Source organism: Bison bison, unplaced genomic scaffold (assembly GCF_000754665.1).
Source record: "Bison bison bison isolate TAMUID 2011002044 unplaced genomic scaffold, Bison_UMD1.0 scf7180017864341, whole genome shotgun sequence".
NCBI classification, from domain to species: Eukaryota; Metazoa; Chordata; class Mammalia; order Artiodactyla; family Bovidae; genus Bison; species Bison bison.
In genome coordinates, this window is record NW_011494913.1 from 5524837 (window position 1) to 5537792 (window position 12956).

At 44.3% G+C, this 12956-nt stretch overlaps 1 protein-coding gene and 1 long non-coding RNA gene across 4 annotated transcripts in view; both read left to right on the forward strand.

Annotated features, from left to right (window-relative positions):
* The window catches only part of WDFY4 (WDFY family member 4), a 252064-nt gene that overhangs the window by 154864 nt on the left and 84244 nt on the right, over positions 1-12956 (forward strand). For all 3 annotated transcript variants that reach the window (XM_010854420.1, XM_010854422.1, XM_010854421.1), the window contains exons 40-43: positions 1643-1720; positions 5631-5837; positions 7226-7277; positions 10261-10424. In XM_010854420.1, coding sequence (XP_010852722.1) covers positions 1643-1720; positions 5631-5837; positions 7226-7277; positions 10261-10424 — 501 coding nt within the window. The remainder of the gene's footprint in view (positions 1-1642; positions 1721-5630; positions 5838-7225; positions 7278-10260; positions 10425-12956) is intronic.
* Positions 12429-12956, forward strand: part of LOC104999003 — a 3478-nt gene continuing 2950 nt past the window's right edge. Inside the window, exon 1 of the long non-coding RNA XR_826531.1 lies at positions 12429-12951. This is a non-coding gene — a long non-coding RNA (uncharacterized LOC104999003). The remainder of the gene's footprint in view (positions 12952-12956) is intronic.

The window sequence follows — 12956 nt, forward strand, 5'->3', positions numbered from 1 at the left end:
CTGCTAGCTTCATAAAACAGATTGGGAAATGTACCCATCTTTTCTATTTTCTGGAAGACATTTTGTAAACTGTATGTTAATTATTGCTTAAATATTTTGTAAAATCCTCAAGTGAAGTCATCTGGACCTGGAAATTTACTTGGGGAGAGTATTTAAATTATGAATTCAATTTCCTTAACTGTTATATGCTATTTCAAGGATCTATTTTATATTGGTTGAGATTTGGTAGCTTGTGCTTTTGTAAAGAATTTGTCCATTTAATCTCAGTTGTCACATTTATGTGTATCTAGATGTGTGTAATATTCTCTTGCTATCTTTTTAATCAATTTGCATACATTGAACCATCCTTGCATCCCAAGGATACATTCCATTTCATCATGGCATCCAGTTCTTGTAATGTGCTGTTGAATTGTTTGCCAGTATTTTATAGAAGACTTTTGTATCTCTGTTTATCATGGATATTGGTCTTTAGTGTTCTTTTTTTGTGGTATTTTTGCCTGGCTTTGGTATGAGGGATGCTGGCCTCTTATGATGAGTTGAAAAGTATTCCTTCTTCTATTTTTTTTTTTTTGAAATATAAGAAGGTTTGGTATTAATTCTTCTTTGAATGTTTGATAGAAATCTCTGGTGAAGCCATCTAGTCCTTGGCATTTTGGTGTGTGGAGGGGAAATATTTGACTACTGTTTAGTCTCCCTATTTGTTATTGATCTGTTCAGATTTTCTAAAACTTAACTCTTTTCTAATGTATGCATTTGGTGACATATAGTTCCCTCTCAGCATTGTTTTAGCTATGCAACACACATTTTGATATGTTCTACTTTCAGTTTTATTTAATGCAATATATTTTGTAAAATTTCCCTTGAGACTAACTTTCTGATCCATGGATTATTTCGAAGTATACTGTTTAGTTTCCGAGTGTTTGGAGATCTCCTGTTACTGACTTCAGATTGACTCTGTTATGATCAGAAAATACAGTTTGCATATTTCACCTTTTATACAGTTGTTGGAGTTTGTGTTATGGTCTGGCACAGGGTTTGTCTCAGTATATGTTTTGTGGGGGCTTGTGTATTCTACTACTGTTGGGTGCCCTGTTCCGTAAATATGTTACTTGAACGTTTTTTAGAATTTCCTTTTTTGTGTGTGTGTGTGTGTAATAAAGTTTTATTAAAGTATAAAGGAGATAGAGAAAGCTTCTGACATAGGCATCAGAAGGGGGCAGAAAGAGTACCCGCCTGCTAGTCTTCAGCTGGATGTTATATAGTCACTAGCAGTCTGTTAATGAAAGAAAGGAATGTCTTAAAATTCAGAATGGCACCAGGCCCCTCACCCATAAGATGCATTTTGGGATAGTCTTGGCGCCAAATGGTTTAATTTCCTTTTGATTGAAGTATTATGCTCTACTTTTCTAGTTATTCTTGGGAGGAAGATTTATCTGCTATACCTGGTTCAATGTAGTTAGAAGTAAAAGTAACCCTTAAACATGTATGTGAATCTGAACGTGTATCCTGTATTCATGAGGCTGTGAATGATTTGACCAACAGGTCCTGTGACGGCTACTTCCTCTGGCACTTGGCCAGAGCAGGAAGTTCTTATCTAAAATCACAATTGTTACTAGCTGTGACTTGCTTCTTTCTTCTCCAGGACTTTGTGTCGTGTATTGAGAACTACAGACGAAGAGGACAAGAACTATATGCGTCTCTATACAAAGATCACGTACAGGTGAGAAGCAAGACAGTGTCTTTCTCTGTACAGTAGACTGGAATCCACCTGGAACGTGAAATAAAGATTCACGAGAGCCTTTGGCTTAAACTCTAAATTGGCTCAGACAACAGTTGATCATCAGTGAGTCAGTTCTACCTGCAAGACCTACGCCATGGAATTTGGATCCACAGTGACAGCAGCTGAAGAGATAGGCAGTGTGTCCACTCACTTATCTACCCATTCATCTACTAGTAAACAGGCATCGAGAGCCCAGTGTGCCTCAGACCTTGTGCTGGGCACTAGGGGCATGACTCTGTTATCTATGCCCCTGGGACAGGCCCTTGCATGTCAATGTCTCACTATTTGAGTTCACCAACTTCATTCAGAACTAGCAATACAATTAATAAATCCGGTTGGCATTGGGGGAAAAATAAGATGAATCATTTAGGATTGCATCCTTTATTTAGGAATATCCCTCATCACACTTGTTCCATTTCAAGACAGACAACATTGTTTATCTAAACTTTCAAATCAGCATCTAGTCAAGACCAGCAACCATTTCTCTTCCTGTGGTTGGAAACGCTTGGAAGATTTGTTCATGGCTAGGAGAGTTGTGCTCTGTGGTACTTGGTGGATTTCTGCTGAAATGTGAAAGATGGAAAGTTCATAGGAAAGGATGGAACCTCAGCAGAGGCTCTGAGCCCAGAAGGCAAGGGTCCAACCTCCTGGACCCGGCTCATTTTCAGCATGGGGCCTGTCTGGGGCTCAGAGAGCGCTTGAGAAAGTTGTGTAGAGCTTTACTGTTGATTGAGGTATTTTTGAGAAAATCAGCATTTTGAGGCTAATCCATAAGGACACTTTCCAACTGTTTAAATATTTAAGACAGATTGTTTTGATGTTTTAAAGGATGCAGATGTTATCGCTGTCTGATGGATATGATGAGGTCTGGAGCGCTTACCCTGCTTTCTTTTAAGCAACAGCACACTTTCCCAATGTAGCCTCGCTCCACTTCCTGAGAAGTCAAGTCCAAGGTCTGAAAAGAAATCAGGCCCGTGAAATATGCTGTGTTCTTCAAGGACAGCTTCTCCTAAGTACACTCTGTGAGGTCCTCCCAAGAGGGTGGAGATAATGAGATTCAGGCCCTCACCCACTCGGCTCTAGTAACAGGCTACATAAACCTTCTCCACTTGGGCATTTTACCTGCACCCAAGAGGTCGCTGGAGATGCAGGCGCTCACTCCGTGATGAGAGAGACCTGCCGGTAGGCTGTGTCTACCGCAGGTGCCAATCCATCCCGCGCTTTCTCCTGCTGGACATAAGGTTGCCGAGAGCAGGGGTGTGGCCTTGAGTATGGACACATCCACCTGTTTGCGGTCTGCTCTGTGTGGGCTCTCGAGACCCTAACAGTTCCAATCCCAATAAATGATGCTCACAGCCCATCCTGTAACCATTCATCACCGACCAAAGTCAGGTCAGCCATACTCCAGCACTGGGACTGGAAGTAGACAAGGGCTGGTTGCCAAGAGGAAAGCCTCAAGGAGGCTACCCAGGAGTTTCTATTTAGCCAAGGATCATAGCTGCCTAAAAGTCACCAGCATCCCTGCCTCTGGGTCTGATGTGGCATTTGGCCCATCGAGGTTTGAACGGAAAGACTTTACCCTGTGCCCAAACATGGGCATTCCGAACACCTTGCAGATGCAGAAACTCAGGACTTTTGCTTATTTAGTCCCTTCATGTTCTCAGTCCTGGGACCACATATAGCCTTCTATTATGGATTAAACAACTGTTCATCTCTGAGGGATGAATGAGGGATCCTATCACCGACACTCGTATGTCTGACTGCAGATATTCAAGAAAACACATTTGCCCTGCGATGAAGGCTCAGGCAGACATGAACCTCCAGGTTGCACAAATGGAGCCTTAAGGTGGAAGGGATGATCTTAAAAGACTAATTTGCAACTCCAGATGGACAACCCAGTAGCTTGGGATCGTTCATCCTCTATGAAGCTCAATATGGAACTACAGATGCAACAATAGTCTCCAAGGAGCTGAAATATTTTCCCCAAACGAGTGTTCATTTCATATAACTAAATCCATATAAAAGACTTTGGATAGTCATTATTTTCCTGGAGTCTTTTATTAAAAAATTGGAGTACTTGTAAAATGCTATGATCATTATGGGTATGAATTTAAGAACTGTGGAGAAACAAAGTAATCTTGTTCTGAAATAAGATTTGCTTTATTCACAATAATAATACTAACTGCTTAAGTTTGTGAGGCACCATATTAAACTCTTGAAAATATTGTCTCATTTGATCCTTATATAATCCCATGGTTTTATTATTGCGGTAATATTACTAACCACATTTGACTGATGAAGATTCTGTGTTTCCTTCAGATTAACTGGCTAGTGAAAAGCAGAAATATTGTGACAACCCAGGTTCATCTGATACCAAAGACCATGTGCTTAGAACTATAACATCTGTCTTGTTTTTGAGGCAGTTTGCAAGCTCTGAGAATGATTTTCCCATTTAAAATGGTCCAGGTTTTCAGGGCCTACCTCGAAGTCTGCCAGTCTTTGAATTAATACGGGCAGAAAGCAGGATTTAATAAAATGATACCAGGGCCCTAGGAAAGGATTCAGGCATGCAGGCTGAAGCTAAAGGCTGTGGAATCAGACAGACTGGGTTTCGATCCTAGCTTGGCCAGCTGTTGGTCACCTTAGGGAAATCACTTCTCCTCTTGTAGACTTCGTTCCTTCATGAGGATAATAGAAATTACTTACAAGTTCCCACATTCACTTTCAGTGTCATTGTGTGGAGGAGATGAAATAGAGCAGGTAAGGGGCTCAGCTTAATATATGACAATGAGTGTCTTCTCTATGTCACATTTATAAGGTCTGTGCTTCTTGTCATGAACACTTTCACCTTTCTGAAAAATTAAAATGTAGGGTGCATACCATCAAATACGTGAATAGTTGCAAAAGTTCACCCTGCAGACAAAGGTGATTCTGCTGTCCAAACTGAACTGAAATGTTTTCTTGAAAGATGATGTAGGGGACTTCAGTGTGGCATACAAAAGTGGTTTGGGTGTTGATGTATTTTGTTAAAGGTTTGAGTTATACTCTAGCAGAAGATGCTGGGCTTCCCCAGTGGCTCAGTGGTAAGGAATCTGCCTGCAATGCAGGAGACATAAGAGCTGTGGGTTCAATCCCTGGGTCAGGAAGATCCCCTGGAGGAGGAAATGGCAACCCACTCCAGTATTCTTGCCAGGAAAATCCCATGGACAGAGAAGTCTGGCAGGCTACAGTCCATAGTGTTGCAGAGTCAGACACGACAGGGTGACTGAGCACAGCGGACCACCAGCAGAAAGTACAACAGTCAAGTGCTACATATGCCAACTGTGAGGGTTTCATAGACATTAGGTGGGGTTATTTTCAGTATTATCAAAGGTTTGGGCTTCTGTGAACGGTATCATCGCACCTTCAGTCCAGACACTAGGAGTGCTTTCAGTAGGAGTGGGTAGGGACCATGGTAAAATTCCCTGTCTACTCTGAAGGGCAGGGGCTATGGTGGGCTGCTGTGTCTGTTCTATCAAATAGCTCCCCAGTCCTCTGATGAGTAGCATGGGGGCCTTTGGGACAGCACAGCACACAACAGTCACGAAGCTCTATGAGCCAAAGGGCAGAGGATTTTTCTCCTCCTTGAACCTGAGTTAAATGGTCTCAAAGCTGGACAAACTGATTTCTTCTCCTGACCTGGTCCTGGCTCCAGGGATTTCACTACACACCCTGCATGTGCTTGGGGCTGCCTTTTGAGGTTATTTTATTCAGGCAGTTATAAGGGGCTTGGTCTGCTCATCCCAGGAGGTTTGGGGCCAGGCCGAATAAGAGCTGTGTCCAGGGGTGATGCTATATTTCTGCTTCCCAGAGACGGAGATGTGGCAACATCAAGGCGGCCAATGCGTGGACCAGAATCCAGGAGCAGCTTTTTGGGGAGCTGGGCTTGTGGCATCAGATGGCAGAAGCCACACCCTGCTCCCATTGGGAACTGGATTGGAGAGAAGGACCGGCTCGTATGCGGAAACGCATCAGACGCTTATCTCCACTGGAGGCCCCGAATCAAGAAAGGCTCAAGGTAAGAATTAGATGCAACAAGACAGGATGCTTCCAGACAGGAAGTGTGTAGGGAGATGTCTCCCTAGCTTTTCCATCTGATGTTTCCATTAGGAGTACTTTGGCATGAACAGGTAGGAAAGAGAATGTCCACAGTTAACTGCAGCAGTGCTGTGATGTATTCTTGATGCTGTTTGACAGAAGAATCACTGATTCCCCGAGTACATAGAAGGGATGCTCTAACTACAGTCTGAATGAATGTAGATATGAGTGGTTCATATCTACAGCACCAACCCCACCAACCTAATACCATGCTGACATCCAGAAAAGCCCATTAGAATGATCTGGATGCCAGCTTTTGGAAAGAGCAATGTGATGGACATAGTCTACGTGCCCAAGTTATGTGTCTGGAGCAGTCATAACCAGCCCTCATACGGGCATTACTGCGCAGGCAAATCCTGTATCAAGTCTTGCAGTGGAAATAGTTGGAACTCAGCTATTTCTGCAAGCTCGAGCCAGTGACCCATTTAGTCCAAATGACACTGAAACTGGATTAGGTTCCCAGGCAAGAAAATCTGGACAGTCCCTGGGACTTGGCTGTAACGAAGCTTGGACTCTCTATCAAAAGCCTTTTAAATGATGAAGAATCATCCTTGGATTGGTAGTGAATATAGGAAGAACCTGTTAACAGCATTTCAAGTTCTCACTGAATGATCCTAGTTTAAGAGATTCTAAAAAGCTGTCTTTCCAAACCCTGGAACTCAAGATGTTTTCTTCTGCATTCACCTGAAGTTACAATGTTGGGTTTATTCTCTAGTCCATCACCTCAGAATCTTTTACCCATCTTAAATCCTTTGTAAAACCTAATGAAAAATTGTATTTAATTTATTCAGTAGACATTTTAAGTTTCAATGTATTATCAATAAACATCTGGTGGTATATAGTATTTTTCCCTCAAATACATTCCTTAGGAGATGGAGGCAGGAAAAATAGGCCTACCCATGGTGCTGATGGCAAGGCTAAAGGCTGGCTGTGGAACCTGGCCTCTGGTCTCTTGGGCTGCTCCAGACCCTGTCTCTGGTCCCCCCTCCAGGGTGGCCCATACCACAGACAGCCAGGATGCTCTTTACTCCCATTTGGCATATCTTTGGTAATTACTGTAAATCTGACTTAATGGAAAATTGTGGGTTTTTTCCCCTTTGACTCAGGAACATTAATATTTGCATTTCATCGTGGTCCTTTAGGATTTGGCATTTTGCTCCCCTTGCAGCTGAGTCTTGAGTGTATGAGTGATTCAAAGCGGTCAAATATGTGTGTGCGTGTGTATGTGTGTTTGTGCAAATCTTTGGAATGGGGGCGGGGGCACATAGGTATCCACATTTAATTTCTGTTTCTCTGGTTTTATTTTAGGAAAGCCAAGACAGAAATGGCAATGTTTCTCAAATAAACACTGAACACCAAGGTATTCAATTTATCTATTTTTTAATTTAATAGTTAAACCAATTTTTTGCTTTATTTAACATCTTCTTAAAGGTATCAAGTTAATATACTGTAGGGACTGCAAGTCTAGAGTAGAGAGTGCAAACCCTTTCATCACCATGTTCTTGCAGACATGAGTACTCTATTAAGGGAAGGATTTGGGGTTTATGTTGCAACAATAAGAACTTTTTTCAGGAAAATTATCTTGTCAATTTGCTCTGTGAGGGAAATCTTAAGTGCCCTGCCCAATACAAATACATGTTCAATATGTGACCTAAAACACCTCGGAGGAAAATGGGAAAATGTTTTAGAGCAAAAGTGGATGGAAGAGATATGTAATACTTACACTGAATTTTCTGATTATAAAGATGACAGATATAGTGGTCATTATTATTTCTCCAGTTTTAAAATGTACTTTGAATTCCTTATATTTATTTTTTATGTAATACTCATGGAAGAACTTGGTTGAATTGATATGTTGATAATCTAGTTTATTTTCAGAGATCATTTTGCCCTGTACACTTCCAAGTGAAAGTGAAAGTTGCTCAGTCATGTCCAACTCTTTGCAACCCCATGGACTATACAGTCCATGGAATTCTCTAGGCCAGAATACTGGAGTGGGTAGCCTTCCTTTCTCCAGGGGATCTTCCCAACCCAGCGATCGAACCCATGTCTCCTGCATTGCAGACAGATTCTTTACCAGCTGAGCCAGCAGGGAAGGCCTGAACACACCCAAATGCATACCAAATACACACTCAGACACATGCACTATACTTCAGTTTTTGTGTTTCTGCCAAAGATGTGCCTTTTGTTTCAAACACTCCCTGTCTGTAAGTTTCACTGTACCTTAGGCTGCAGTTAATGTTATCTCTTTAACCAAGTGACAACTTCCTAGAGCTGATTAAACTTGTCTCGTTCAGTGCCCTAGCACCGGAGTTTGTGTGGAGCTTGCTATCTTGCCAGTCTGCAGTAACAAAGCCCAGAAATAAGGATCTTGAAGCCTGACCCTGTGTTGATTTGGGGGTCCCACTGTAGCGCAGGGCTTGGGATGACATTGTAACACCCGTTTTTTGGTTTCTCTTCTTTTCAGCCCAAGCGCCATAACCCTAAGGTTAGAAGGACAGTCTGCCTGCTCTCCTTCTCAAAATGGGTAGCTGCAGAGGATGCAGTGGCAGAAAGCAGGGGCTGGTTTTATGAGGACAAAAAACCAGGGCCATGGGCTGCTCAGTCCCCTCGTTCACCATACATAGGGCCCCCCTGGTTGCCTAGGACCCCAGGTCTTCTCTGTGTTTCCAGCATGGACGCCCAGTTCCCAGTAGGGAGCTTAGGAAGGGGAAAGAAAGGGGGTGTACTCTCCGCCATGCCTGCGGGGTGCCCGTGCCTACACAGCGTTCTCCTTGCCTGGGGAAAGCCTGTCATGACTGTCGCTGTGAGCGGCAGGCGCTTTCACTCAGCCAGATGTGAGACGCCCAGGTGGGGAGGAGTTCAAAGAGATGAACATCCTGGCACAAAGAAAATGACCAGAAGCCCCCTTGACCTGGCTGCCATGTGCAATGTGCTGCTCAAGGCAGGTGGACACCCAGGACAGGGTGGAGGAAGAACATCTAGGGATATACGTAGGTCTATGCTTAGCTGGTACCCAAATGCACGTGTCCAGGAGTGCATCCTCAGGAAATAAGTCTGTATGTACACACACTGATTGCAACACAGTAGATTTTGGTACAGAAATAGATAATAGTTGTATCTCTAAAAAATAGGAAACAGGTTGAGTGTTTATGGAAGTCACACAATAGATTATTACACAGCCACTTAAGTTGCTTTCTAAGACCTTTTAATGGAATAGGAAAGTATTCATGGCATAACTTTTTCTGAGCAAAAATTTAGAAAAGAAAAGCTATAAATTCAATATAATTCTCATCATGTCAAAAATTACATGTGTGCGTACATATACATGGGGCTTTCCAGGTGACTTGGTGGTAAAGAATCAGCCTGCCAATGAGGAAATGCATGAGACATGGGCTTGATCCCTGGGTCAGGAAGATCCCCTGGAGGAGGAAATAGCAACCGACTTCAGTATTCTTGCCTGAAAAATCCCATTGACAAAGGAGCCTGGCGGGCTACACTCCATGGGATTGCAAAGAGACAGATGCAACTGAGCACGAACACACGTGTTTTTCTGCACATACACATATGTGTACAGAAATGATATAGAAGTACACCCAAGTACGGCCAGTGAGGGCAAAGAGCCCGGAGATGAAAGGGACTCTAGCGAGGGACTCGGCTCAGATCCTGCCTCAGATGTTAGTAGCCGTATGACCTTGAGTCAAATAATTAGCCTCTGTCGGTATCTTCATTTGTCAAGTGAGGATGGAATGGCATTTACAGCCTAGATAGGAGTAGAGGGAAACTGTCATTCAAGGATCCGGCACAAAGTGCTCACTAAATGGAAGCTATTGTTATTTGCATTCTTTCTGGGTTCATGGGCAATATTTGTTTTATTTTTCACAGTTTTTGTATTTCTCCCAATTTCATGAGTGTTCCAAGTTTTTTCTCTTTTACAATAATCAGATAGTTTCCATAATTAGGAGGGAAAAGGTCACTTTTTAAAAAGAGTAACAAAGTGAAGTTGAGAAAAAGCAAATTCTGGTGACCCTCTAGGGAATTGCTTTACTGATTAATGAAGGTGAATTTTGAGATGTCGCCCTATGGTCACTGGAGACCCGAGAGCAACCGGGCTTAGATACACTTTCTGGAGTAAATCAACCTGCAGGCATGATCACCTCACAATGAGGTCAGAGGGGCATGTCCACTTTCAGAAACAGCGAGGGGCACCCTGGGGTCCACACCACTCATGGCTGCTCTGAGACTTTGCAGCTCCTCCCAAGGCCTCAGGCCTGGGCTGCACCTTCCCTCATGATGCAGGGTGGCCCATGCGCAAACCACATGTCCCCTTCCTGCTGTTGCAGACGAGCTGACACTGAAGGAAGGCGAGAGCGAGGCAGACGAGGTGGCGGGCTGCACCCAGCTGACCTTCTTCCCTGCCTTGCACGAAAGCCTGCACTCCGAAGATTTCTTAGAGCTATGTCAGGAAAGACAAGTCATCTTACAAGAGCTTCTTGATCATGAAAAGGTAACACAACCCGTCATGATTACTCTTTAAAGATTATCAGACATGAGAGAACTCAACTTTTTGCATTCCCATGGGAGGTGATATCTCTATTCACCATAAAAAAGAGAAGGAGCAAAAAAATCCCAGCATACTCCTAAATTTGTGGGCCCAGAGCAAGTGTGGGAATGCCCATAATCTTGCCTCAAAATGTTTAGATGTAAATCACAGTGCTAATCTGTTAAATGAAATTTGTTCTAATGTCCTACATTGACCTTTACAATAACCTGGGGGGCCAATTTCAGTTTAGAATTCTTGACCTTCTTGTGCTTCAGCATCTTGGTCCCCTGCTCACAGCCTGCCACCCCGAGGGTTGATCCCGCACCTTCCTGAGGGGCCTTGGCTGATGTGCTTGGACACTGACCCATTCGCCCCAGCTGTCCCCATGCTCCTCACCCTGAAATCAGCTCCCCTCGCCAGCACTCAAGCCTAGAGGAAGCACACTCACGGCACCGTGAGCCCCGGAACGGTGGGCCTGTGCATAGCATGCACAGCCAGGAGGCAGGCTGCGCGCTTGGCAGGGAAACCTGTGGTTGGGAACGCCTGGAGCTGGGCTGTGGGATCCCAGGCTGTTGGTGTGCGTGACCTCTGGGTATGCCTGGAGGAGGGCTAGGGGGACTCCCTGAAGTACAGGCACAGAGGTGGGCTCTCTTACACAAATCTAAGTAAGTATGGAAGATGAAGCGCATGTCCCAAAGTAGCACAGAACTGAACTGAAATCCCAACACGGCCACATACTACATAAATGGCCGGTTACTTCATCTTCACGAGCCTCAGTTACCCTCATCTTTAATATCGCAGCCATAGCAACCGTTTCACAAAATGCTCATAAGGCTTAAATGGAATAATGGAAGCAAAGTGACTAGTGCAGAGCCCAGCTCATGTGAGGTGGCTCATTAAAGACCAGTTCTCTTCCCTTTTCAAAGGCTTTCTCATCTATCAACACTTCTGTCTGGGTTACTATGCATGTAAGTGAAGAAGAGGCCCCAGCAAAGCAGAGGAGTGGGCAGGGCAGGGCCAGAAAGTCATGCAGGGTCTACACAGAGGTGAATGCATGAGAGCTGAGGCCTAGCCTGGCCACAGGGTAGAGAAGAGCAGAGCAGACCTACGGGCCACTGAGTAAGCAGCTTGGATTTCCAGGCACAGGTGACAAGCTCAGAGAGTCTGTGATGGGTTTCAGCAAGGAGCAGAAATCGAAGCCTGTCCTTTCCAGGGGCAGGTTCCTGGTAGAGACTCCTGGAGGGTGTCAGATTGGGATTTGCTCCTTCCAGGCGTTAGGTAAAAGGGCTGGCTTGAAGCGCATTGGCCAAAGGGATGACTGCAGTGCTTCTACACATCGCTTAGTTGCTTTCAGATCTGGGTAACAGTTCAGTCAACACAGTCCTGGAAGAACAAGGTCCTCATATGTGCTTAACCCGCAGCTTTCAGCCAGAGAGCACATTTGCAAGCCCCCATCATATCTGGCCACCGTGCGTCTGCTCATGCTGGTTCATCTACCTGCAGTGTTCTGCGTGCTAGACTCCTGGCAGCTGACTCGCCGAAAGCCCATCTTGACCAGTCCCCAGTCAGAGACCTAGAGAGCTGTCTCCTTCATTCCCTGTGTCCCCTGCCCACTACATATCCTCCTACCTTCGCCCCTGGCATACAGGCTAACCTTCACCACTCCACCTGTCTCTCTCTCTCTCACTGTACTGATGCTCATTAATGGAGTGACCCCCATTTCTCCCTGAGGTGCCCAACTAGGGGCAACTGATGAAAAAGATTTACTATGAGTGTGTGTGTGCTAAGTTGCTTCAGTTGCATCTGACTCTTTGTGACCCATGGACTGTAGCCCACCAGGCTCCTCTGTCCATGGAATTATCCAAGCAAGAGTACTAGAGTGGGTGGCCACGCCCTTCTGCAGGGGATCTCCCTGACCCAGGGATCAAACCCACATTTCTTATGTCTCCTGCACTGGTAGATGGATTCTTTACCACTAATGCCACCTGGGAAACCCCAAAGATTTATTATATTTACATTCCTTTCATTTTGGCTATGCACATAGTGTTAGTCTACTGTGTTAAGTTTAAAAAATGGATATTAAAACATATATATATATAACATATATATGTTTATGTGTGTATACATATTCATAATATCCAGCTGCTGAGTGCTAACAGCTGATAACAGTTTGAACACATCATCTGTTAATGTGTTCATATAGGTAAATGGATGTTTAACAACTGCCTAGTCAATTGAAAACAGCTAGGAGACCAGTGCTTTCTCACTTTAAAAACCTTTCTTTGCTTTATGCTCTTAAAGGATCTTGTGAAGCAGTGATTCTCAGCATGGGGCAGCCTTACTCCCAGGGGCCATTGCCAATGTCAGGAGACACATGTGGTTGTCATGACTTGGTGGGGAAGCTCCCAGGGGCCATTGCCAACGTCAGGAGACACTTGTGGTTGTCACGACTTGGTGGGGAAGGGGCGCTACTGGCCTCTAGTGGGCAGAGGCCAG